Source organism: Gasterosteus aculeatus, chromosome 7 (assembly GCF_964276395.1).
Source record: "Gasterosteus aculeatus chromosome 7, fGasAcu3.hap1.1, whole genome shotgun sequence".
In the NCBI taxonomy this organism is placed as follows: domain Eukaryota; kingdom Metazoa; phylum Chordata; class Actinopteri; order Perciformes; family Gasterosteidae; genus Gasterosteus; species Gasterosteus aculeatus.
The window spans coordinates 21,633,359-21,661,175 of record NC_135694.1 but is presented as its reverse complement, the minus strand read 5'-3'; the positions used below and the strand labels follow the sequence as shown (position 1 = coordinate 21,661,175).

General features: G+C 45.3%; 1 protein-coding gene across 6 annotated transcripts in view; it reads left to right on the top strand.

Annotated features, from left to right (window-relative positions):
- sipa1 (signal-induced proliferation-associated 1) overlaps positions 1–27,625 on the top strand; it is a 28,432-nt gene extending 807 nt beyond the window's left edge. The window contains exons 1-16 of one of the 6 annotated variants that reach the window (XM_040182077.2): positions 31–315; positions 13,344–14,958; positions 15,195–15,319; positions 15,394–15,582; positions 16,305–16,479; positions 16,797–16,900; positions 17,105–17,262; positions 17,649–18,255; positions 18,349–18,623; positions 19,097–19,555; positions 20,397–20,523; positions 20,630–20,753; positions 21,837–21,935; positions 22,167–22,239; positions 23,393–23,471; positions 24,675–27,625. In XM_040182077.2, coding sequence (XP_040038011.2) covers positions 13,851–14,958; positions 15,195–15,319; positions 15,394–15,582; positions 16,305–16,479; positions 16,797–16,900; positions 17,105–17,262; positions 17,649–18,255; positions 18,349–18,623; positions 19,097–19,555; positions 20,397–20,523; positions 20,630–20,753; positions 21,837–21,935; positions 22,167–22,239; positions 23,393–23,471; positions 24,675–24,818 — 3,846 coding nt within the window. In that variant the 5' untranslated portion in view covers positions 31–315; positions 13,344–13,850 and the 3' untranslated portion in view covers positions 24,819–27,625. Of the gene's footprint in view, positions 1–30; positions 316–12,527; positions 12,705–13,343; positions 14,959–15,194; positions 15,320–15,393; positions 15,583–16,304; positions 16,480–16,796; positions 16,901–17,104; positions 17,263–17,648; positions 18,256–18,348; positions 18,624–19,096; positions 19,556–20,396; positions 20,524–20,629; positions 20,754–21,836; positions 21,936–22,166; positions 22,240–23,392; positions 23,472–24,575 lie in introns of those variants that run through there. The other 5 variants (XM_040182080.2, XM_040182079.2, XM_040182081.2 and 2 more) reach the window with 5 other exon arrangements.
- The last annotated feature ends 192 nt before the right edge of the window (positions 27,626–27,817 follow it).

The window sequence follows — 27,817 nt, the reverse complement described above, 5'->3', positions numbered from 1 at the left end:
AAAAGAGGGAGGAGGAGCGCACAAATCAACCTGCCTCTTGACTTGAACCAAGAGGACAGAAAGAGCCGGCAGAAGCCAGAGAATCGGGAAGTGCGTTTGTTGTTTTATTTTTGGGACAGAGGAAGAGAACGGCAGACAGGAGGAACTGGAGGAGGAGGAGGAAGAAGAAGAGGAGGAGGAGGAGGAGGAGGAGAAAGAGCCTCACCGTGGAGACAGATAGACAGAAAAATGCTGTCATGGGGAGAGAAGGGGAGGGAGTCGGCGGAGAGGAACAGGATGAAACAAGGCAGGCTCGAGCGGAGCTGAAACGTGGAGGTAAGCCCTTTTTTTTGTCCTTTCTGCACGGAGACCAGCGCGGAAGCCGCGTCCCTCCCCGCGTCCTCTCCTCTTTGTGAGCACAATGAGCGCAGACGGACGGATCCGCGCAGCGCGCACGCCGCGCGCCCCTGTATAGGCATGCATCTGCTCACACAAGACAATGTGGGAGAGCAATAAGAGGCTATGCAGTAATGGCTGGGTGATCTCTCCCCCCGGTCTGTCCTCTCCAGCCGCCGTGTCGCTGGCTGCTCTTTAAAAAATAATGCGTTGCGCTCAGGGAGCCGCGTTTGTGCCATTCGCACGCGACGTTGTGGATTAGAATCCAGCTCGCAACCTTTGTCGCATTTCATCCCCGGCCTCCCCCCTTCCCCACTCCAGTCCTCCCCTCCCGACATTACCCCCCCCCCCCCCCCCCCTCCCCGTCATCTCTCCTGTCTCTCTCCATTGTGCACCCTCCGACCAGATAGGATTGTCTTAAGAACGGTGTTGTGACAGAGTCCAGAGGCCGCTGCGAAACCTCGCTGCATGTGGCTGCAGGACCCCGGAGACGTGGTGGTGGTGGTGGTGGGGAGGGGGGGTAGATGGAGGGACACTGAGAGAATGAAGACGCAGGAAACAAAAAAGAGGAACTGGATTTTTTTTCTCTTTTTTTTGTCAAGGTGCATATTTTGAGATACAAAAAGGCCGCCGGTGTGCGCGGCGCAGCGGGGGGCTTCATGCGATGTGCGCAAACAATGATGGGATGGAGACGCACAACCAGAATATTGGGGTGTTGTTTTCCAGGTGGCAGAGAAAACGAGGGATGCGGGAGTCAGGGATCCCCCCCTCCTCCCACCCTCCTCACCCCCCCCCCCCCCCCCCTCACCCCCTCGCGCGCTCCCCGGTGTAGGATGGCGCTGTGTGTTCACGAGACGTCAGGGTTTCAGGGGAAGGAAAGGGTGCCGAAGGGTGAGAAAGCCAGGGATGGAGAGCTTGGGGTGGAGGGTGAGGGGATAGAGGGGGGGGGGGCATCTTTCATAAGCCAGTGCACTCAAAGGACGGGTCATTTGATTTACATTGAGCCGCATGGCTCCTCGTTCACTGGTATTCGCTGTGGTTTTTAAACAATAAAATGCAGTTTGACCTGACATGATGGGAGGAGGGACGGCTGATAACTGAATGCGACTGCGTTTGTGCTCCAGGGACGGTGCAATGGTTTTTTACTGTAGGCACAGTCGTACTATTGTAGTGGATGATAAGTGGGTCTGATTTAACGGGGCCCAAAGTACGCAGCGCCTTCATCCAACTCGCCTCCTGGTGACTTTTGCCCCACTGTGCTGTATTTATTAAGATGAATCTCAAACAACTCAAATCATCATCAGTCAAATTGTGCATCCATCCAACTCAAGCACAGCCGGCCTTAATCCACAGCACATGTGTTATTTGACCATTACAGGCCTGATAATAGCAGAATAACTGAAGCCAGTGTGCCCCCTGCGATAAACTATCTATTTCCATGAAAATTTAATGATGGAAATTTTTTGCCAAACAAAACTGCTGCATACGACCCGTCTCTCTCGGAGACCTTTTCTCTGAATCAAACAGAGAATGTGCTCTTGTGGTAAAGTAGTTTGTCAATTACTGCCAGTTGGTTTTCATTATTTATCATAATTGAATTACCTCAAACAGTGAATATAAATAACACGTGTCCCTGTTAGAAGTTACTGCTTCAATGGCAATGATGAGAAGAGACAACGTATGTGTGAATCAGGGCTGAACTAACTATTTCCTTTCAGAATTTTCATTATTGGTTATTTGTTTAATAATAATAATTTCATAGCGCAAGCTCACATTCCAAACCAGAAGTCTAAAAAGCATTTTGTGTACTGTAATGAAAAACAGGGAAAATAAGCATATCAATATACTTTTAAGAGGTTACAATCACCGAATCTTTGGAATTTTTGTTTGATAAATAACAAATGGTTAATCCGATTTTCAAATGGTTGCAGTTGATTAATTGACGTGTTGGTTCCAGGATATGTTTTGACCTTGTCTGGACAAACTTCCCTGTTCTCTGTCCTCGTGGTTCTGTTTGGCCCTCTGTGGTTCGTCAGTCCAGCAGCGACACGCACACCTATTCGACATGTTTGATATGTGATGCTCTGGAAAAATCCCCAAATACTCTTCTACTACTTTTTGTAGTCCAAACCCATTGGAATAAACTGATGTGTCCATCGCCCCAAAATAGCTACGTGCACAAGAGTTCTGCTTTTTTGAGTGCAAAATGTACAACCGAGAAGTACTTCTTTCTGTGAAAGTCTTTTTCTGTTTTACTATTCTGGGTTTAGGAGGGAGCCGAGTCAGAGGAGGCTCGTGAATCGATCGGCCTACTTTTATTTCTTGCGGCAAACAAGAGTGGAGGGAGCTTGAGTGTGTACAGCACACTGAACAGAAAACCATGACACAACCATGTGTCATGGTTTGGATTCAGATGTGCTGCTCTCGATTAAAATAGTCGGTGCTGATGCAAAACGTGCCCCCCCGTGACCAAACCTTATAGAGATACAAAACAAGTGGCAGAACAGAGCTTTGTTGTTTTTGTTAGTGGAGAAGTGAAGAACCTTTGTTTAGTGAACACAGAATAATGCTGATGACCGTCTGTCAGCAGCATCACAGTAGAGAGGTAAGATTGAGTCACTACATCCACGCTAATGTCTCCTGATGCTATTTGTCTGGCAGGATTTAAAGTTAAGCTCACGTTGTTTGTCATGTTTTTGAACAGATGTACACTGGGACTCCATATGAAGAAGATTGCTGCCGATAGTCGACAATCGGCAGGCTTCGCTCGACAATACAACAAAAGATGCGAGTGACAAATGAGTTATTCCTGAAGCTGCGTCCATGACCTTATATATATATATATATATATATATATATATATATATATATATATATATACATATATGTACGCTTAAAAAAAAAAAGCTCCCCACAATGTGAGCAAAGTGGTGCAGAGGTTACCAGGCAGATTTAGTTTTGTGGTCTGAGTCAGCATCGTATCGTTCTTCTCAGTTGGAGCCATTTTGCTCGGCTACGCCCCTCGGCAGGCTCCCTGCGGGGGCTCAGCGAGGAAAGGCAGTCGGACAGGCGGAGCCTTGTCATCAAATGGCAGGATGCTGGCAGCGTAAGCCTCCGGGTGGATCCTCTTAGCTGGTGCTCTCTGCTGTCACCTGTCCCCCTGCTAGTCACTGGTCCCACCGTGGCCGGTCCAGTACTCTGCAGAGATGCGCAGATGAGATGAATTAGTGTGAATCATTTCAGCAGTTAATTGTCAGAGGCAAAAGAGTCTTGTTGTTTTTCCTTTGAAGCTTTAAAAGAATGCGCTGGAGGAACAATAGCTGTTAAGGTCCTTTCTGAGAACCCTCACAGAATAAGAGTGAAATGTCAAGTTGAGCTTCGATTACGAAGAACTTATTCAGTGTTTTAGACCTATTTGAATAAATGATGTGTGTATGTTGTGCTTTTTATGGAGAGGATAAAATATTCATTTCTTACAACCCTCATATGGTCCCAAAATATGTGGAAGCGCTGCTTTCACGAGCATTATGTTCTCACAGCATCTCTGCTGTGAACAGTTACTTCCTATCTTTTATATTTAAACATGTTTAGATGTTAAAAAAACAACTTGTATATGTCTTCTTTGCATTGGATCTCGCTGCTGTTAATCTCAATGTCCCTCTCAGTGATGACATACATGCATTAAACCATTAAGCGGTGCAGTGGCGCCTTGTCATTGTTCGCGGTGCTTTTACAGGAGAAGTGCCCTCAAGGGTATTTAGAGCCACTGAAAGCAGACGAGGGCCGGCCATTCACCCAAGCACCACATCGCTCCGTCGGCGAAATGTCAGATAGAATTTTTTTTTAAAAGGGCAGAAAACATCCTGCATTGAAAGGAGTGTAAAAATACACCATGATGTTTATTTTTATTCCGGGCCAGTGTTGGAAATATAAGAAAATGCACGAATGAGGGGCCTCTTTCTTTCCGTCACAACTATGAGGAGGAAGCTGCAACCTCAACGGTTTCATTTGCATGTTAAAGGCAGCGGTAATAAAGAAGTGAGAGGCGAGAGCAGTTAGAGCCTGAACCTTTCAGTTTTACACTGACTGTCTAACAACAGGACCACACGAGGCACTGGCTGAAAGGGAATCGCTCATCTGCTTCAAAATGTATTTCTTACACACTTCCCATATTCGGACTAATGTTTTTTTTGACACAAAAAAGAGTCAGAGCGGCTGTGTATCAATCTTGTGGTAAAGAAAAACGAGCACTTTAAATATTAGTGTCGCCTCCAGGAGCGTTTGGACTGAGCAGCTTCTGAGCAGCTTCCGTCTGTAACGACTCTGAGAATCCTTCCGAGGAGGCATTAGAAGTCACCTGGTTCATTCAGGTGCACCCAGGACCCGCTCCTCCTTGTGACCTTATAGCCTACATAGCGTCACGGGACACCAGCCGCTATCTGCATCGCCGTAGTTGGCATATTGGTGCATGAAGCGCTCGTTTTTTATGTAGGTCAATAGTTGCAGAGCCGCTGTTGCAAATGACGCGAGCACTCCAGACAAGACGGAGGCCGTAAACCGCGGTAAGCGCCGGCCTGCAACCTTCATTTGCAAAGCCATCCGATCAGGGTCGTGTGTTAATATTAATAATATTTTATTATTGGTAGCTTTTAGGAAGAGGTGGTTTTAACTCAAATGCAATGTTTAGAGGTGCGTAACCCAGATCCACACTTGCTTATAACTGATGGTAATCATAATTAAAGCAGAATCAAAACATCAAATTGGTGGACCGTGGATATTAGTTCATCTCTTGTCACTGTTAATAGATTTAACACTAATCTATTTTTAGGAGTAATCTCCTTCTTGGATGGCCCTTGATTTCTCTGTCAGAGGCATGTGGAAGCCTCACTAATGCCTGAGCTGTGATAGTCTACAAGAGACAGTAGCCTAATTTTTCAAATAACGAAAGCAGTTTGTGTTATAAGCAGCACTGATTGAGAGAAACGGAAGACAGCTTCCAGAGATTCGCTCCCATAAAAGCGGTTAGAAATGGGATAAGCGTGGGTACTTGTTAGTACTGCAGCCATTTCATGGCATCTGGGTTGCATTTCAGCGGACAATAGGGACAGTGAGGAAGTAGAGGAGGTCAACCTCTCTTCCTTTTGAAAGGAGACGAGGTAGGGCAAACGTTTGGAGTGCTATTAAAGCAATATTGAGCAATCTCTTTTCCTCTGCCTCAGAGCTGGATGCACTGACGGCTAACAGGGAACCGTGTCTCAACATAATAGATGCAGTCATGGTGCCCGGGGTCAGTTCCTTTCCCTGTCTCCCCACACACACGCACACACACACACACACACACACACACACAGGGCGGTCTCAGGGGGTACAGCTGCTCTTCCTGTCACTGTGTGGACAGTGTGCTACGTGTACAAGGCTTTTATAGAGTCAGCAAAGACACACATGCACTCAGATCGTCTCACATTTAGGCCTTCAATCTCTCCGCCCGTCGGCCTCCACACAGGCGCCGCGCCACTAGGTGTATTTTCAGATACACAGGAAGCGGCAGTGCTCTACCACCACACGGCCTTGATGTCATGGCAAATAACACGTCAAACAATAGTGCAAGTTGTGTATTTTCTTGCACTACGGTAGAGCAGCACGTCGGAACAATAGGCCTTTAATTTGTACTTGGGGGGGCATCAGTCTTCGCTTGTGTTGTTTATTACAAGAGGAAGTCAGGTTTTGATATGGACAATGCTATAGAGGGAGCTTTTCTGAGCATACTTCCTCTTTGTATTTTCTGAAGGGGGAGGTGCACTGATTAGACATACACTATGTGTACAAACAAAATAATACACTGCACTGAATACGTTCCTATTTGCTCCTATTTGTGTCCCTTTTCACTCTGTAGTAAACTTACAAATAAGTGAAACTGGGCTAGCCATCACTGAAGTCACATGGTAGACGACCTCTAACCCCATTAGTTTGCTGTAAGATATATGACACACATGCACAATGAAGTCATTCTGAAAATAAATCAGAAGATGTCCGCTCTGGCTTGTGTGCGTGTGCATCCCAGACGGTTTGAGAGTGGACCAGGGAGCAACCAACAATGAATAATTAACATCTTAGTAACCCTTGCCCTCCTTTGTCCAGCTTCATTAATAATTTATTAGGCATAATCCTTTATTTTTCAAATTTAAAAGACATTTTTGAAGGATGACTACCTCTGGAAAGGTAAATGCTTCTATGGAGATGACACATGATACTGTTAGAGCCCAGAGGGACGTTCGACCTCCACATCGACCACAACAACTGCAATATTTTCCTCCCAGGACTTTTTGAGGCTAATTAGGCCCCTTTTTAAGTTAAAATAAGATAAGATATTGCTTTTTAGGCAGAGATAGGACTTCCCTTTAAAAAACAACTCTTTTCCCTTCTTCCTTGACAACGCTCGTCTTTTATAAAATCGCCCGTTGAGCACAGGTTCCAGGGATTGAACGGGACGTACTTGTCGGGGGGCCAATGGCTCAGATTAACGTTTGCAAACTGTTTGAATAAAAAAGACAGATAAAAACAAAAAAAGAGTGCTGCAGTACCACCCAGTTAGCAGCCTCTGGACTTGTGGGCAGCTCAGTGGCGACGGTGGCGCATGTCGTAGAGAGGGAAGTGTCCCTGAGCAACACCCAACCCCTAATTGCTCCTCAGGCAACAATGTAAAAACCATGGGTTAAAAATGCAATGTAAGTCACTTTTTGTCAGCTAAATGACATGTAATGTAATGCATTTGTCTACATTGTGGTAATGGGGGTGGGTCGGTGATGTGGGTGAGGATGCTTAGAGCAAGTTTTGGGCGTTGAAACTTGTTTTTTGGAATAGATGTAACATCATTTATACACATTTACCCTCTTTAAAGCATTGCAACCAGGTCAGTTCAGTGTCACACATTCAGCAGCAAAATAAGGTTGTAACCTGATCTCAAATGTAACATAACAGGGTTGCGCGTGGGATCAATAGATGAGAGTGAGACTGAGCCTGGCTTTAAATTTCCCAAAATCGATCACTATTAGGGGCTGATTTAGACCTTGTGGTTAAGAATCGGCCAGGCGACTTTTAACTACGATGATAGACAGCGACACTCCAGCAGCCGACCTCCAGACCGTGAAGCTGGAGGTTTACTCCTATTGCCAGATATCCACCGAGGTGCAGTAGCACGACTTTGGCGCATCCTTGTGTACAATTTTAATGTCATGCGTCCAAGCGAAGCGGTCTGCTGCTCCAAAAGACCGCTCAAATAATGACGTGCGTGCATCCTGTGTGTTTCATAAATACAATCTTGTGCTACAATGAAGCCCAACATCAAGATGCGAGCGTCCGAACAGTTGCGGCAACTGGATGTGACGGAGTTGATAAGGCTGCAGAAAGCACACAACTTTTGTCACTGATCACATCTAATTGCTGCTAAGCTGTTAAGCTGATTTCCGCCCTAACCTGAACTGAGTACAGATCCGATCTCAACCGTCTATATCAGGACATAATCTCTCCTTCGACATGAGATAGTTCAAAATGGCTGCAACACCAGCGCTGATTGGAATGAATGCACACACGCTGTGGTTAAGTTGACTTCAGTTACTGGCAGAAATCCGCTCATTCATGCTGCAGCTAATGTGGCAGGTAGTCTGCCATTGGTGTGGAAGTGTTGAGTAAAAACGATGACGACACTCATCCTCTCAGGGTTGAAAAGTCAGTCATCTCTTCCTGTTTCACAGGACGCAGACCGCCATGAGCGGCAGCAAAATAAGTCGAGCGACCCTGACTTCCCCAAAACAGTGTACGCTGAATAGTATCCTCTGACTTTAGTTCATGTCCTGACATCGCACACCAGAGGCCCATTAACCTTGTGTTGGAATTGCCCTGGAAGTGGACCTCATTCACTGTCATTGCTTGAACCAAACATCTACCCCGGACATGCAAAGTGAATCTGGTGCAATAGAACAAAGGAAACAACAGCATTAAAACAGATATAATCCTTATAATCCTGGGGTGGCTGCTCCGCAGAGCCGTTTCAAATCTCCTCTCTCTTTCTGTTGCGAGGGTTTCAGGGCGACCCGATGTCATCATCACCTCGGATGTGAGGACATTGTGGAGCTCAGAACATAAAGAACATTATTTTTTTTTAGCACTAAAGAAAAAGTCCACTTTATTGAGTTACTGGCTAGTAACACTGTTTTAAGATCTTAGATTAAACATTGATGTTTACATATGATATTGAGTTTCTCTGGGATGGAGGCTCTGGTTCCGGGAGAGGAGCAGTATCCTCCCAAGTGTTTTACAGAATGCCCCAAATCTTTAACAACAATCCTGGAGAGCATTAGCTGCATGTCTGGGTCATTTGTCCTGGTCTGATCCTGTGTTAGAAGAGAGAAACACACAGTTTTATTGTGTTTCTTTGATGCAATGCTTGAATCCCACTGCATTGCCCACGCTGTCCGCACGTTGAATACATCTGCATCTGCATATGAAACGGCCTGATCTTACAAATACATGCCAGTTATGACCCATGATTGAATTTGTGTGGTGAATCCGCTTAAAGCAGTGTGGATTATTGGCACAAGAGTTTCTGATTATTTTAGACTGTTGAGACACAGATGACATCTGGCAGTGCATGCTGAAACATGCCAGATTATGGAGATGTAAGTCCTCACATTATCTTCAGTTGCTCCTCAGTCATTTAATACAATGTTTAATTGGTCCCTGCGAAATGAAAGGTCAAGTTTCACTTGAGTTCAGTGGCGAAGTTGTGGCCCAGGGAGCATCAGAAGTCATGCGTGGTTTTCATCAGCTTGATTGACATGGAATAATAAGTGCACACGGGGAATGTGGCGTTGTGCATGCAACATTAACCACACAGAGTTTGTGACCAAATGATAGATGGCGTGTGCTCTACCAGATATCTGATGAAAATAACGGCAATAACAGTGATGCCAGTGTGGGAATTGACGTACCTTTTGTTATTATTGTACAATAATGAAAACTAATGACACTCTTAATCTTTCTTTGTTTTAGGCTGTTTTCAGCTGTATTCAAATAGGTTGCAGATATTCCACAGGTTACCTTTTAGTTTAACGTTCAGAAGTATTTTGCAGAGATCCATGCTGAAGTCCTAACATTGTGTCCTGTTCAAACTGTTTTTAAACCATCAAAAATGCAGCGTCTTCGAGGGGGAAAGCCAATCAGAATTCAGTGAAAGCTTTACATAAAATAGCTTTCCATTGCTGTTTATTGTCTCAAACTTTCATAATCTCTTTAAATGTAATCTTCTATTGCCACTTAGTCAGTCCTGCTAATAAAATGTGGTTTTATCCAGACTGCTGCAAAGTCGAGAGCCTGATCTGCTAGAAGCATCCTCCAAAAACATTAGGACGACATCAATCATTTACAGGGTTGTTTTCTAGGGTATTTTTTACAATTGAAAGGTAGTTGTTTATTGAGAATGCTGTTCCTCTTTTGAGTAGTGGGGGTGTACAGTGAACTTTAAATTGTCAGGCTATTGCATGCAGCAGAAGATATACTGTCAATACAAACAATGGCTTTCCAAATAAATTGAGCTGAAACTTGAGGGGGCAGGGACGAAAAGGTTTGGTTCCTCTTCACTTGCTGCTATATAAAGTATATCACACACTTCTCTATAGTGGAACCACAAACAGAACACAGTTTCTATTCAAAGGAAGGCCAGTGTCGATGTGGTGGTCATGTATTTCAACGTCTGCGCTAGACGAACGAAAGAAGATTTTGGATATCAGTGGCAAGAAAATCTCATGTATTGCCCTTAAAACGTTCAGTTACCTTTCTGCACTTGTTTCTGATTGAATCATGTCAATCAAGCAAATTGATGATCCAAATTCAGTACAGTCCTGACCAATTAGGAACCGTAAAGACTAATAACTTTGGACATTTAGGCTTTTTTTTTCTTTTGTTACTGCTATTTGAGTTTATTTTGTCCCTTTTTGATCTGCAATGCCAGATATGTGTAGACTCCTGACAAAAGCGTCGTTTTCATCAGATAAAATTGTTTGATTTAACCCTGCGAGTGCCTTTGATGGACGAGACAACAGCATGATTCTGTGATCTGCAGGCGTAGTGGTCTATAGGCATAGGTGGCCTGTTAGCTCACAATGGCAATGCATGTTGCTATGAATCAGTTATGATAGCTTGCTATTGTAATGCTAACATGACCAAAAAAATTGAAATTGTAGCATATTTTTTCATGTGCCACTTTCATTTTCTAGTTCTTGACTCCATTTGTGTATTTTTTGGCGAAGTGCATCGGGTATTGACTAGTGCTGTTAAACTAGGTTGTTGAAGCAAGCAGTTAAACCATGACAACACAATATTTCCGCCTCATTTGTCCGTGTTGCCTTGTTGTTACGAGACTGTCAATGACACAACTCTCTCAAGTCATAGATTAGTTTCACCTATTGGAGCCATATAAAGCACTTGACTGGATACCACATAGAAGGAGGATGGCTGGAGGATGGGTTGCTATGGAAACAAGGACTGATGGGGGTCTTTAGAAGCTCGGCAATATGTGATCTGCACAAAGCGAGTGAGTGAGTGATAAGTGTCCAAGTTCTCCGTGGTGGGGGAGCGAGAGTGTTTCTGGCGCAGCCTGGAAGTTTGGCTGTCTGGGACTCGTTTTTATTTAAATGAATCTGCGGCCAATGATCTACACTTTATCTTTGAGACAGCGGAGAAAATTGATTGCTCACACCTTTTAAAGGCATTGTTAAACTTGCACCCAATGCTGCACCTAATAATCGCAGATCGGCCAACATCATTTGTGCCCACTTGGGGTAAAAGATCTTTGAGAACATTCGAAAGCTCCCAGAGTGAAACATGCGCAGGGTTTTAATGCCTGAAGCCGTGGCACCGTACAGAGGCTTCTCTATGTGACCCAGGACTCAGTGTGTCAGATGAGGAACTGCACACTGTCATCACAAACAACATAATTCACTTTATAGTCCAATGTTTCATATATTATTCAATCATACATGAACTCAATCTGTATGTAACAGCCATCCTTTTAAAGTTTTTGCACATATTCAATCTGCATACACATGATGTGGGCTAATAAGTCGTGTCCACGGTATCGGTTGAACATGATCATTATTATAAAGCTGATAAACATTATTTTTTCCAATTTAACCATTCTAGGTCAATAAAAGAAGCAATAGGTTACATACTTTCTCTACATGTGATATTCCTGGTATTGCAAATAATTCTTTAAAGCTTCAAAATATGTATCGTCTTGATTTGATAGGTGGTGTTTAATCCTGACTATGGCCCTGCATACACACACACACACACACACAAATCCTGCCTGTTTCAAGTATGTTAACCCAAGACCCTTCTTGTATTGACATTTAGATTCATGTGGATTTTGAACATTTCGTCCAATATGTGCCCATCACCATCAAATGTTGTGAGCCTCAAGCTCTAGGGGGAAGGTTGCAGAGTGAAATGCCGTCTATGTCAGCTGGTTTCAGAGCATTACGTGGACAAAGTCACACCAGCAAACCAACGTGCCTGTTGTTTACAAAAAAAGGTTCACACCGTGACATGATTGTCCTTCCCACACTTAACAGTGTCCTCACATATTCATGCCGGATCAACTTTAAAATGTTAATGCCCCACATCCGGGGTGGATGTTATTTTAAAGAAAACCAGTGAAAAACTGCAGCTTCAGATTAAATACATTATAGTTCATTTCTTAAAAAAAACTTTTAATCCATTTTTAATGGTCCAAAACAAAAACTTGGATGACTATTCTCTACCATGTGTCCTACACCACTATTACAACTGTAATGAGACTACAAGCACAGAGGACTGATCAAATGATCAAATGCATATAACAATAGCGTGAAAAACAACCATTAGCATATCTCCTTTAGAACGTCATTTTTGGTTAACAGATCCGTTTTTGTTCTCTCTTCAGCAAAATGGAGTGTGAGTGCAGGCATGAAAGGGAAACAAATATTTCTTGTTACTTCCTCAACTCCATTTTTATGTAGTGTGTGTGTACGTGTGTGCGTGTGCATGTGTGCGTGTGTGTGTGTGTACGTGTGGTAGCAGTTCTGCTCCGCTGCACCTGTTCTTTATAGGCTACACGCACGAGAGAGGACATGCAGGGTAAAAGCTTGACAGGAAGAAGCCTCATACCGTATTGAGAGAGACAAACGGTTTCAGCTCGAGTTGATTGACGTCAGTTTTGGTCAAAGGACGTGCGTCTGCAACGAATTATGACAGAAACCTGCAGATTTTTACCTGAAACAAAACCCACTTTTGTGGTAAGTTGCATTCACAACTTAAGATAATGAAACGTTTTAGGAGTTAAAAAAAGGGAAGCACGCTGCTTCACACTCTTCGCACACTTTGTGAAAGTAAGAATACCTGTTTCAATATACTATATCGGTAGTTATTTAAAATGTGTCTGCTGCTGTTGTTCTTATTCACATATTATTTTTAATTCTGGTGTAGGAGTGCATTTGCAGCACTATGTATGTTTGTGCTTCAACGTATGTGGCGGTGCGAGACAGTTTACACTTATTTCACCTATTTTGGCAGCGTAAGCCAGGAAGACCCCCTCCCTCTGTGTTAACACTGTCTGTTGTGAGCGAGTGCAAGCTGGATGTGGTGAGCAGTCTGCTATGGAAATATTTAGGGAAACTTTGGAGCGGAAAGTGTGTAAAGGAAAGAATAATAATGAAAGAAAGTTACAAGGCATTATTCTAACACTAAAATATGTCAGACCTGCCTGCTGTTTCATCGTTGAAATGAAATACTTTATCATAGCTTTCTTTGAATCAAAGTGTTTCCGTGTACAAGCAGTGACAAGCAGCTGTGGGATGACCACTGTCGACTTACGATGTTATCAGTCGTGGGAGGATGAGGTTGAGAAATACATTTTGTTTCTTTTTGTATCGTAGGAGGCCACTGGACCTGACCAAGAGGGAAGCAGCAGGCACTGAAGAGTGCAGACGAATGGATGCCATGTTAGAGAGGTTGATAGAGCCTCTGCTACAAAGAGGACTTGGGCTCCAGTGAAAATCCTCTCGTCCTTACTCCAAAGGAATGAGCGCGGCACAACTGGAGCATCACCGAAACCCACATCTGCAACCCTAAACGAACCCCTGCAAACAGCTGGATATTCTCCTCGATTGTCTTCATTCACGCTCAAACACTCATTGGGATATAGTTTGGCGTCTCGTAGAGAGGTCCAAAGTTTTAGTAAATGTAACCATCTTAAGTGGTGTGAATGAGAAGTGTATTGGTTGCTTTCACTCAGAGACGTTCTACATCTTAGCGTCCAGTTCTCCCGTCTCACACCAGCACCATAAAGACCAGGACAGACGTCTCACTGGGAGAGCAGAAAGCTGTCCTGGACCGCAGTGGAGATACGATACTGTTGGGCTGGAGTCGTTTTTTCCCTCAACATGCAGTCAGATGACCTCTTCATTCGCAAGTTTCGCCGTCAGAACATGCGGCCGCCTATTGCCACTGTGAGCTTTGACCCCAACAGGGAGGCTAGTCTGGTGGAGTGGCCGCCAAGGAGGGAGGCGGACGGAGCCGAGGATGACAGCCTCACTCCGAGCCGCGTGGGGCTGCCGCTGAGGTCGGTAGGCCGCGGCCACATCATGCAGAGAAGTAACAGCGACGTGACCTTAGGAGACTTGGACTCCTCCGGGAAGGCCGGCGGTAACGCCGCTCGGGTGGTCGGTGAGAAGGCGGGTGCAGGGGCCCAGGGGGATGGCGGTGTGCTGCTACACAGGGAATACGGCAGCCTGTCATCCCTTGAGAGACAGACCCAAGCACAGGTGGCAAATGCAGAAAACCAGGGGCCCCTGAGTCCAAACGCCCTACGCTTCAAAGACCCTTTCCTGCTCCTGGGCCTGCAGGGAAACCCTCCGGAGCCCGATGGATTCTTTCGGGGTCTGTCTCTTCCCGCGGGGGACTCCCCAAAACCTGCCAAGCCACCAAAGCCCGAAGGACTAAGTAAGAAGACCAAACCCCCTCATATCCCTCAACCAGGTCCGTACGACAACATTGGGGGCGGGGCCTGGGTGAGGAACTTTGCCCACTACGATGTTCAGAGCATCCTGTTTGACCTCACCGAGGCAGCCACAAACAGAGACAGCATCGGACGGAAGAAAAATATCACCTCAGGGGCTTCGGCCGCCTCCCAGCTGCGCCCCCCGTCCCAAGCCACCCCGTCCTCTCCTGCACAGGGCGGGGGAGGCAACGGGGTGAATGCAGATGACCCCGAGCAGTCGCTGCTCCTGGACGAAGGGGACGGCAACGATAACGAGCTGCTGCTCAGCTGCCCGCACTTCCGCAATGAGACGGGGGGAGAGGAGCAGGTGGGTCTCGATCAAGCCCAGGAGAGGCGCGGTCTGTCGTCCAGCCTGAGAACCCCCAACGATGCCGTGTCGGTCCTGGAGGAGCCCAGAGAGAGTCACGTTCAGCAGCAGGGCAAGAGCAACTACTTCATAGAGCATGCAGATCTGGGAGCCCACTACTATCGCAAATATTTCTACATGAAGGGTAAGTGATGAAACTCAAAAAACGTTTTGTCTCAAAATCATTACTGCACAGCTCAACTGGAGTGGAACGTGTGGTCAATCATTGGTGAACCATCACAATTCAATTAGTCATTTCATAGAATAAAAGGCAAGATTCAACCCCCCTCTATGACCTAATACTGTACATACGGTTCTCTTTGAGTGTCATATTTGACCACAGCGCTGTCACGGTTGAATTTGACTGTATTGTTATTGCAGAACACCAGAATTTCTTCGGAATGGACGACCGTCTCGGCCCAGTGGCCATCAGTTTCCGCAGGGACGAGAAAGAAGGATCCAGCGGAGCTCAGTACAATTACAGAATCATCTTTCGCACCACGGAGGTAAAGCAGCCCTCTCCTCAATTTCATTTTTTTTGTGTGAAACTGGATGTGATGACCGCGAATCGTCTCCCCAGATGAAGACGCTGCGAGGTTCCATCTTGGAGGAGTCGGTGCCTTCTGCCGCTCGTCACGCGACCCCCAGGGGCTTGTCTCCCAAGAGGCTGCTGGAGTTCATCATGCCTGAGCTGAACCTGCACTGCCTTCGCTTGGCTTCGAATTCCCCCAAGGTCAGGGACACCCTGCTGAAGCTGGACGAACAGGGGGTGAGTAAGGATACTTGTGCTGACACCAGAGGAAGTCGGAGGAAAAGTTTTTCAGGGCATCAGATAGTGACCAATAGCTCTTTTTCAAAGGTCAAACACAGCCATTTTTGTTAAGCAGAAGTCCACATATCCACAGGGAACAATCAGGTGTTTTTAGATGTGAAGTGAATAAATGTGTTATTACTTTTTCCTCTCTCAGCTTCCTCTTCCACCGTTATAACTTCACTCATCATGTAGGAATATTTCATCTGAGGCTACTTATTTTAAATGTAAAACTAGGGCTCAGAAAAGATTGTTTTTGCACGGTGGTGTTTTAAAATATTTCTCTTACCATTTACAGCCCAAAAATCCTTCACTGACCATTAGTCACTCCATTATGTTGATTGATTGATTAAACAATTAAGCCCATCACTTATTTTGCAGGAGCTGCAGAACATTTATACACAAATTCTAGCTTCATCTTTAGAGGAAGTTACTTCGGAAAAGGAGTGAACAACTTTGAACAACTTAAACTCTCAGTTTGCAGTATGAAACCTGATAGAAAACAACAGGTCTAATAGTGCAATGCGTGCCGTGCAGGTTTATACCTTTTTACCACATACATTCCCTCAGACAAGCTTTTAAGCTCTAAAGCGAGACGTCACATAATCAGGATGCCCCATTAGGTGAAAGGTCTTGGCAGGATAATAATATATTCTCCACTTCTCCGTCTTGTAATGTAGCTGAACTTCCAGCGGAAGGTTGGCGTGATGTACTGCCGGGCCGGGCAGAGCTCAGAGGAAGACATGTACAACAACGAGAGCTCCGGCCCAGCGTTCGAACAGTTCCTGGATCTGCTCGGGGAGCGTGTGCGGCTGAAGGGATGGGAGAAATACAGGGCTCAGCTGGACAACAAGAGTGAGCACCACATCCGCATCCACTGGCTGTACCTCACCTTGTCGCAGGGCCGTTATCCGAAAGGGCATCAGCGCGCCGCTGAGAGCCGAAGATAAGGCCTCTCCAGCCGCGTGCAATCTGAGTAACGCCCGCAAAACAGCATAGTCACTGTTGATTATCTCAGAGCTGTTTTCCTCTCAGCGAGTGCCAGAACACAGCAAATTTCACCCCGACTGTGACGATTTGAACTGAGTCTTCAGAAATGTTGACTGACTTAATCCCCCGTCTGTCTTTCTCTTTGCGTGATGTGTGTTTCCGTGTGTCCTTTGCTCTCGTAGCTGACTCAACTGGGACGCACTCCCTCTACACGCGCTACCAGGACTACGAGATTATGTTTCACGTGTCGACTATGCTGCCCTACACATCCAACAACACGCAACAGGTAAAAACCATTATAACGTTTTAGGTAAACCCTTTCCTTCTCGCATTTTGTGTTGCAGAATCCCTTTTAGGAACCACAGTTTTCACGTTTCACTGCTTTTTCTAAAATAAAAGTACACGTTCATGTTGTGGAGATGGCGAACTGAGTGTGGTTCCTTCTTGGTGGAGTGAAATCAATGTGTCTGTCTCTGATTTTCCTCTCCAGTTGCTGAGGAAGCGACACATCGGTAACGACATTGTGACGATCGTGTTCCAGGAGCCGGGCGCTTTGCCCTTCACCCCAAAGTCCATCCGCTCCCATTTCCAACACGTCTTCATCATCATTCAGGTCCATGAGCCCTGCACTGAAAACACCTATTACAGGTCTGAACATACCTCCTAATGCTCTTATACATACAATACATCTTAAACAAGTCTTAAAAATACCTTTTTATAGACTGAAGTCTCTTGACAATAAAAGGAAAACAAAAATAAAGAATAGATAGTCCGTTTGTGTCATTCATGGGGCATATAAATCAAGGTAAAGGTGTTGCTATGTGCACTCTTATACATGTGTCTCATGCATCGTAGTAGTGGCATCTCAGGAGGAAACATTCTGTGCTCCACTGCAGCAGATTCTGTTTAAATGTTTGTTATTCTCGACGACAACTCGCGAGTCCACAGTCGAGCTCTGAAAAACCAGACATAGATTCAATGCTTCCTCCGTCTCCTACTGTAACCTTCCTGTTTCCCCCCCCTCTCCTCCTCAGAGTGGCTGTGACACGCTCTAAAGACATGCCATTATTTGGCCCACTCTTCCCCAAGGGCGCCCGATTCCCCAGCTCCCTCGCCTTCAGGGACTTCCTGCTGGCGAAGGCCGTGAATGCCGAAAACGCGGCGGAGAAGTCGGAGAAGTTCCGCTCCATGGCCACGCGCACGCGGCAGGAATACCTGAAGGACCTGGCTGAAAACTACGTGACCACCACCCCCATTGATTCCTCCACCAAGTTCCCCCTTCTCTCGCTGGGGGGTAAACGCAAAGACAAGCTGAAGGGCGCGAAAGGGGCCGAGCTGCACAGTGCCGGCGCGCTGGTGTGGGCTGTGATGGTCAACAGCGGAGAGGAAGGGGAGGCCGTAGAGCTCCGGCTCCCCTGCCTGCTGGGGGTGTCCGCGGAGTCGGTGGTGCTCATTGAGAGGTGCACGCGCAGGGTGGTGTTCAACTGCTCCTGTCGAGATGTCATCGGTTGGAAGGCAGTGGCAGAGACTAAGGAGGGGGGGCCCTGCCTGGACATCTTCTACGAGCGCGGGGAGTCGGTGTCCATCAGCGTGACAGAGAGTCAGGCGGAGGATATACGAGAGGTGGTGCAGAGGCTGGAGGTGTGTGATGGCGTCCGAATTTTCAGATTTCGCATCGGGTCGTTCGAGTCTTTTTTCCGATTTCACGCTCATCTCCTTCTGGTCATCCGGCAGCTGGTGACACGCGGTTGTGAGGCTCTCGAGGTCACCCCCCTGCGCGACGGCGTCGGACAGCCCGGCTTCCTGATGAACGAGGAGGGCTTCGTGACGGAGCTGCAGCGGTTCTGCTACGCTGAAAGCGGAGGCCTGCAGCTGTGGGCCCGCGTGGTGCGACTGTGCGGACACTCGCTGGTCCACCTGAGCCCCGAGGAGAGGACCAGGCTGCTGCGCACCGCGCACAAGATCCACATCACCGTCATCCCACCCGACGAGAACGGCAAGCCACGCAGGTGGGTGAAGGAGGAGGAGGAGGAGGAGGAGTAGTGGGGTCACTGGGTCACGGTAGTTCCGGAAAACAAGAGAGGCGCCACTGTGGGTCTCGGCTCCCTCTCCGCCGTTGATTAAGGCGTGCCATCGTTACACCAGCTGGTTAACAACCAATCAATCCCTCTAATGATCTGTAATCACACTGGCAAAGGGGGTCCCACTGTTAACAGCACACTGCTGAAGTCACACACAGGGCAGAATTATTCAAACCAAGGAAATCAACGTTCAAGTGGACACTTTCGCAGGCTCTTAACTTTGGGATTCAACTGGTTTATTTATATTTGAATTTTTTTACATAAGAACAAATTGCCGTAGACGCCGGAGGTCTCGTGAGAAAGTGTTCCCAAAGGGTGGCAATAGGCAAATATAGCGTTTCTTTCCCATCTCTTGTGTCTGAGTCGTCTTACTGAGTGTGTTGTTGATTTATGCTCTGCAGAAGTTTCTCCGAGCTCTACCAGAAAGCCATCAAGGACGTGGAGTGTACACCCGGCGAGGATCAGTCTGGAGAGGCGTGGGTACTGGACGAGAGGGAGGAAGAGGAGGAGGAGGAGGAGGAGGAGGAGGAGGAGGAGGAGGAGGGGGAGAAGGAGGGCGGGGAGGTTGGGGAGGAAGAGGAAGCAGAAACAAAGGAGGAAAAGCTGAAGGCGAGTGGCGTCGATGAAGCGGACGCGGTGGAAGAGCAGGTGGCGTTCGAGGGCGGCGGAGGACAGTCGTGCGATGAAGGGCAAAGTGAGAAAAGCCCCGGCTCGCTCCTCACTCCGCCCGGCTTACCGTTGTTACGGGCCACGTCTCTGCAGGACCAACCGGCCGCTCAGAGCCCCGAGCGCAGCGACTCGCAGCTCCCCCGCAGCTGCTCCTTGGAGAGGCAGCCGACCTACAGGGATGCGTGTGATGGGTGAGGGTCACTGGAGGTCATGTCACTGTTGGGCACACAGTTCTCCTTCTCTCGTTATAGAGAGATAAGTGGAGGTGAAAAAAGGCTCTTTAATCATCCGGCATGGCTGAAAATATCCTGAAACTGAAGCTGAGGCATCACAATTTGATCTCACAGTCATAGTGCTTCACTCTGCAAAAGACCAGGTGATGTGACACCAAGCAGTTTGTCACTCTGTCGCTTCAATGAACTGTGTGCAAAACGTTTTAGATTAGAGCACATTAGAAAGTTCACATGGATGTTGCTTTTACAAACGCGAAGGAAAAAGTGATGTTTTTCTATTCTGCACATGTAGATAGTGATCAAATATTAAAAGGAAAATAGACATAAAAAGAAAATCTATTTTAGTTTAGACTGAGATGTCATTTTAATTACAACAAAAAAGCCCACCGTTTAACAATCTGCCAGGTATTACCTCATCCTCCTGAATGTCAGTCTTCTTTCTGTCAGTAACACAGACGTCTGCCAATTATTAAGCTCCGAGGAGAGAGAAAAACACCTATGTGAAATTTGAAGGACATCTGTGTGTCAGCCAAACAAATTATTTCAAGCACACTGTGGGTTTCACACTGAAAGCCCCAAAAAGCTTGAATCAGAAATGGTGCATAAAAAGGGTAGAATCAAACCACAGTGATTGGCACTGATTTTCATTGTCGTGCAAAGCAGAACTGAATCATTTGACCAGAACTGCAGAACTTGCATTGGATAAACAAATGTCCCAACGCATCAACAACAGATTTTCTTTGTGTTCCCCCCCCCCTTCACCACAACCATCACATTACCCCCCTCTCGGTCTGCGCAGGCACGTGAACGACCACGTGGGGCTGAAGGGAGAACACCACATCTACGCCAACGTCTGCGAGCTGAGGGACGCCACACCTGATCTGATCCTGGCCGTCAAACCCAAAGCTCCCCAGGAGGACCAACAGGTGACGGACTGAGACGAGAGGACATCTGAGCGGTTTCTCTCCCCGGCGTTCCATCCGCTCTCTGACAGCGTTGTTTCCCCTCTATCTCGATCTCTCGTGTCTGCAGTTGATGGCCGCCGAGTTCGGGGATGACAAAGCGTCAGTGAGTGACTCGTCTTCCCGGTTGTCGTGTTTAGACCGCGCAGAAAGAAACTCACGAGCCATAAGTCTTCATAACTCCATCACCAAGAGTAAGTACTACCCTATTGCTGCTGAAATATATATATATATATATATATATATATATATATATATATATATATATATATATATATATATATATATATATATATTTATATATATATATATTTATTTATTTTTTGATATATTAATATATGTATATTACCGTAAATGTGAAAATGGCAGCATGTTTAATATTAATGTAAATTAATTGCATGACAAAGGGCACAAAGAGATTCAAAACAAAGCCCCATTCTCAGACACAACAGCTGACATCACTGCTAAAATGATGCCAAAATGAGACAATTACACATGTTTTCAAATCATCTCTGCACGCTTTAAGCCTCAAAGTCCTATTTTCCAGATTTTTTTCCGCCTTAAACCCGTCTCTTCATTATCCTCCCTCTGCTCCCCGCTGCATCCCCTTTGTCCCTCCTCTTTCATCTACGCTGCCCCCCACCCTGCTAATCTAATATCACCCCTGCTCTGCTGCCACCCCCTGCCAGGGCTGCTATAAAAGGGGGACAGATGGGTGGTGGGAGGGGTGGAGTTTGAGGCAACCCCAAATCAAGGAGCCCCTCTTACACCATCTGCTCTGCCTCTGCTGAGAGCATGAGACTCATCATTTTTCAGCCATTAGAGCACGCTTGCTCATCCTCTCTTGTGATTCTTCTGATTGTTGCGGGGGCGGACCGCGAGGACTCTGATTGTTTCACACCACGTTTTTTGGCACGGTGTCCGTTAAACTGCATGACAACTTCCAAAGGAAAGAGATAAATTAGAGGACTTATTAGTTCCAATTGTCGCGTCATTTTCATCCCAGTTTTTAATAAATCTGCATGTAATTATTTACCCGGAAGTGAAAATTATTTTTTTATGTGTATATGTATTTTCTTCTATTCCAACCTAACTGACATCAAAAAGACATTCAGGGATACCTGAAGGCTCCATCACTGCCTCCTTGTGCCCCTTTCATTCCGCCTCTGGAACCGGCCAGCATTAAGCAGCAGCGCCCCCCAGTGATGACTCCTTGTTTCTGCACTCCCTCTGTTGGTCCTGTTCCACAGCAAGTTAAATCTTTCTCTCGCTCTCAGTTCTCTCAGAGAACACAGATTCCACGGAGGAGGAGTGGCAGTCCATCGCTGACCTGGCCACGGCCTGCCGCAGCATCCTGGAGGCTTTGTCACAAGAGGGTGAACAACAATTTCTTTCACAATCTTAAATGTAAACTGTAAAGTTTCCCCTTTGATGCACTTTCAATAACGAAATGACCATGACTGGCTGTATTGTCTTGGCCTGGAAAGTAATACGTGAGATAAAGTGAACATCTCCTTTGTCGTCGCCGTTATCGTTCTCATCTCATCATGATGGTACTATATGGTTATATTACATCATAACAGTGGGGATAATGTTCATTGCCACAGACCATCGAGCCGGAGACCCCTCGCAAGCAGGAGCCGACCAGCCAGACGGCAGGCCGAAGGACTCAAAGGACAGGTGGGTTGCTATGAACACAGACAGCGCAGTGTCTTTGTAGTTAGTCTCCTGGTTTTCTTTTTGTCCGGATCCTTGCAGACATCCTTTTTCACAGCCTCTGCTCCTTTGTTCCGTCGATTTTTTTTATTTTAATGGCAACCTCCAACTGTTTGAGTCACTGTTACGGTTTCTCTCCCCCATAAAGAGAGCTCTCTCGCTGACTCGGTAATGCAGTTATGCGCACGCAGACACACAAGCGCGCACACAGCTTGTTTGACTCATTGTCGTCGTCATTTCGTCTGCGAAAACTCCCACTCTGATCCGTTTTGTTGTTCTTTCACACGTCTTCCAGTCCCTGGTCACGATGTGTCTGAACATACAAAGTGCAGAACTGAAAATGTGTCAATAAAAGAAAGACCCCAATGTGAAGCTTTTCTTCAAAGAAACTCTTCACAGGTGCAGTTCATGTCCCTCCACTACTACTACGCTAATCAGTATCGATTATTTCACTTTTCAATTTGGCTCCGACAAGCATGAAAAAAGACACTCACATGTGGAAAATGAATAACTACATATGTATTGTATGTCCTGAAAAATGGAAAAGAAAACATAAAAACATATTTGTTTTTAGTACATACTAGTTGAATATAAGAAAGAAAGATTGACACCACAATAAAAGGAAAACTGCAAACCTCCATCAACAAATGAGCTTGAAATCAACCAAAAAGATCAGATTAATGGTCATTTTATTACATATCAAACTCACCATCAATGCCCTGTTCCTTCCTTTAAAAACGTGATCATGCTGTTCACATCACCAGAAGCATTTGTTATGTAACTGCAATCAGAAGAAAATGGGTCTGTCTGTCAAACTAGCAATTACTGTAAAAATGATCTCAGAGTGTTACAGGTTGAAGCAGCAGGACGATGTGTGGAGCTCTGAGGCTGCCAGTCGAGACCAATCCAACACACTGAAAAGTTCTCTTCCCGAATGAATGAATCGCGGCGTTAGAACTCGAGAGAAATGTTTCCAACAAAAGAAATACAATAAAAACCTTTCTGCAAATGAATGCGTTCCCCTTGTTCATTTGTTACTTGGAACCCAAATGAATCTGGACCTCCTCTGATGATGTGATTGATTTTGACAAAGTGTCGCTGCCTCTCTTTGTTGCAGTGACTCTCCAGGCCACCTAGAAGAGAAGGTGTCCCAGCTGGAGTCCATGCTGAAGAGGCTGCAGGATGACCTGCAAAAGGTGCTTTGACTTTCATGAACGTTGTTCTCTGTAGTGATGTTTTCAGTGAGCTCCATGGGAGAGTCAGCAGGTAGGAAAAAGTATTGAAATTGTTCAGCTTGTGTCAGTATTTGCGAGATTATTATTTGTATTTTCAGAGGCAGGCTTTTGTTTACTTGTATAAATCCTCCCCCATGCCAATTTCAATCCCTGCTGGCCCACTGGGGATGCATTAAATATGGATACATTTGTTTGGTCCTAATGTACATTTGTACAGCAACATTTGAGATCTGTAAATATCCCCCGTATCCTGCTTCAAAGAAATGTCAAAATGTTTGTCTGACAACTCCTGTTATCAATGTATTCTTGTACATTTCTGCTAAAGCATGTAGGTAGAATACTGTATGTGATGAAGTCCTTATTCTTAATGTCGGCCTCGGGCTTGACAAAAAATAGTTCTCAACACAAAGTCGACTTGTGTTTGCGCAGCTTTCCACCTCGTCTTTGCCCCGAGGAGTCAGCAGACAAGTCAACGTTGTGTTGAGATTCGTTAGTCGACATTGAATGTGTCTCTATGTGTACAAATATTATATATATTATATATATAAATATACTATTTAGACCATGAACGTTTAAGAAAAAACATAAAATTCCCATTTAGTGCTCAAAGAAAAGCTAAGAATTATATTAACAGATAATTAAACTGGTTAATATCTGATTCATTGTCATTGTCGATTCATACTCTTGAGAATGAGAAAACTGCCTGTTTTTGACTTTGGGTTTTGAGCTGTTGGTCAGACAAATAAATGTGAAGCTGTCACTTTAGGTTTTAACATTTTAAATGTTAAGCAATTATTAATAAAAATAATAGTTGGATTGTTTAATAATGAAAATAATCGTTAATTGCGGCCTTTTACAAATGACGGCCGATGAATTGCTCACTCGGTCTGACCAGCGGGCTAAAGCCCAAACCACAGACTATAATCTAGACTAGTCTGGACTAGAATTCCCTGTCAAAGAAATTATGAGCTCGGGGGATTTGGTATTTCTCCGCTCTGCGGCGTGATGTGCTTTTCTACACTGTGTTGTTTTATTTCAAGCTCTGTGTTTATGTGTGCCCACTAGTTTCCTTAAAGCCACCGCTGTACCTGTCGCTCCCCTCCCGTTCCTGCCACAGCGATCTGAGCGACGGCTTTTGTTTTGTTGTGTGCCGATGTCTTTCAGGAGAAGGAGGACAAGGCGGTGCTGCAGGCCGAGGTGCAGAGCCTCCGGCAGAACAACCAGCGGCTGCAGGAGGAGTCGCAGAGCACAGTGGCTCGCCTCATCAAAGTCACCGAGCTGCTGTGCAACGTCAACAAGCCCTGTTAGCTTCTGCGCGCGCGAATCACACGCAGATCAGCAGAAAGATGCAAATAGTACCACGCGCTTGTACGCTCAGTGCGCCGGTTTTGTGCGAATGTATGCGTTGGCAAAGGCAGATGCACGCGCACGTTGTTCAATCTGCGTGCGGCCGCGGTCTCAACCCTGAATCCTGCACCTGCCTTTTGGTGAGGGAGTATGCAAATCAACCCGTGAGGAAGAAAGAAATGACATTTCCAACATCCGCTGACCTTCATAGACTGACTATGCCGGAGTGCTCCTCCTGGTGTATATGATACCGTATGTGTGTGGACGTGTGACGCGTGTGTGCGTGCGCGTGACTGTGCGTGCGCATCTCTTACTGTACCTTGCTTCAAATACTTGACAAGCTGGGCTGAATAGCACTTGCATAAAAAGTGGCAATTAAGACTGAGACACACTGTATAGCATGTTTGGTGGTGTCTCATCTGAAATGACCAAAAGTGTATATATATATATATATATATATATATATATATATATATATATATATATATATATATATATATATACTGTATCACCAACAATATATGTGAACAGTAGTGTCGCTATCCTCCAGACGTTTAGTTGCAGTGTGGTTCTGCCTGCCGCCGATAGTGTGGAAAGTCTTGAAACAAAACACAACAGGAGACAAAAAGGGAACACGACAACGAAGCAGCATTCTACTTCAAAAGATGTAATGATGCCAACTGACTGTCCCTAGAGACGGGCCTGTTGCTAAGGAAATAATTCTCTGCCCTCGTCACTTCCCAGTAGTACTGTATTTAAGACACTGGAATAATTAGGGAATAATTTTTTTTTTTTTTTAATCCTTATACGAAAGGGAGCTAAACTGGAAATGTATGTTAAAAACAGTATAAAAGGGAAAAGTGTTTTTACCCATCCTGAAAACAGAGACAGTGGCAGGAAAAGAACTGCTTCAGCTTCCTTCCACGAGCGCCTGTAGCGGTTTCCCTCCAACCTCACTATTGTAGCAGCCGTTCTGTAGAAGGTCTCCTCCTACTGGCCTGAACCACAAAATGCCAAAAGGCAGCTTTCTCTTTCAGCTGGCAAAATAGCTTTAGGTGTCAGAATAAAACATCTCGAACTAACAGTGAAAAATACAGGATATTGTATTTAAATATTTGTGTTTGGCGGATGTCTACAGTGACTGTTTTGGGTAATTGTTTTAGTATGGCTTATGAGTGCTAGAAGTAAGGATAATTGGGGAAATCTTACCGTTCCACCTGATGCGTGTTTGTATGTGTTTCTGTGTTGTTCCTGCACTTTTTTGGGGTAAAATCAGCACTGGACAGTCACCTTATTTAGCCCAGGTTATGTCTTGCTCAACATGAAAAGGTGATTAAGATCTCATCCCCTTGACGCCACCTTTACCTCACTTTTGTGTGTCTGCTGACTGCTTGACTGCTTCTCCTCAGTGCCAACGAAAAAAAAAAAAAGCGCAGGCAGCTCTCCTGAATCCCACCGAAATCAAACTGAACTGACCACAAACTCCAATCTCCAACCACGAACTCTAGACTCTAGACAAAAAGGGATGCCAAATGTTCGTCAGCCACTCCGACTCACTTGTTTCTTGTACAAACTTCCTTGTAATTTTATTTTAGAGTCACTGTGAATACCTGGTACCAGCATATTAAGATACAATATATGAAGATTAACTTATGGATCTAAACGTGATGAGTGTGTGAAGATACTGTATGTACAGCTGAACTGTTCCATGTTACTTAGTGCATTGGGTTGCGTACGCCCTCCTTTTTGCAGAATGATTATGCAGAGAAGTGTTAATCGTGACCACGCGGGCGTTTGTTTCATCTCCTGCACACGCTGAAGCCTCGTTTCTGAACAGAGAGGCGGCGGTGTGGGAAGACCTGTTTTACTGTGTCTTGTATAGTTATTTAGATTGTAGGAGGTTGGTCAAGCATGAGAATGTGCCAAGCAACTTCCAAGCGCCCCCCCCCCCCCCCCACCCCCCTCTGTTTATGTGTATGTATAAAAATGTAACTTATTAATCATGCAAATGTGGATTTTCTTGTAGCTGTTACAACTGGAGGGAAGTCTCGAGGAAAAAATGTGAAATAGGGCGGAACGGGAAAGTGGGCTTGGTTATGAGTTTATGTTTCTTTTGTAGAAAATTGATGATATGACATGATAATATATTATCTGCTAAATGTGACAATGGTTCTTATTATCATTTTGATATATTTCAGCTGAAACTCTTGAAGATAATAAGGTCTTAAAACACCATTAGGTACGCCTTAATGAGTGAAACTTGAATGGATGTTCAAACTGGTCATACTGGTGTTTTCTGAAGGCTTATTCCTCTGACTTTGTGCCTACTAGAAAATGTAATGTATGGTGTTCCAGCTTAGTGACCTCATTTCTTTGTTTTTGGTTGGACTTACTGAGTTTTTTCTTGTGGCAGATTATGGATTTCCTGAGAGACCGTCGCAACATCTGGTCTTTCATCCGCTGTGCGAGCAAAATTAATTGATGATCGGAAAGAACAGATGATGATGAAAATAATAATGACAATGATAGTTGTGTGTTGCTGGTCTGAGGAATCACAGATGCTCAGTGAGTCTCAATGGTTCAAAGAAGCAGAGCAACAAACATATGATTTTTAAAAGAAAATTAATAGAAAAAGGTTTCTGCAAATGACCCGTGTTGAATTGAAATGAAGTTCAAGTTGATATGAATGTGTGGAATGGCGTATGCGTCCTCTAAAGGATGCTTATTTTGCTATTTAAATATTTAGAAGAATAAATTGTCTCAGAAAATCCCACGACGTATTTGAAAAAAAACAGACAAACCAGTTGATGCAGATGTTTTGTTGACACAGTAAGGTTGAGATATTTGTGTGTAGCTGCCTTTAAGATGTGATGGAATGAAGGGAGGTGTTTCTGCTTTTGGTTTGTGTGAGATAAACAACTCCCAAAAAAAGCAAATATCTGCATTGAGAATTCAGGTTT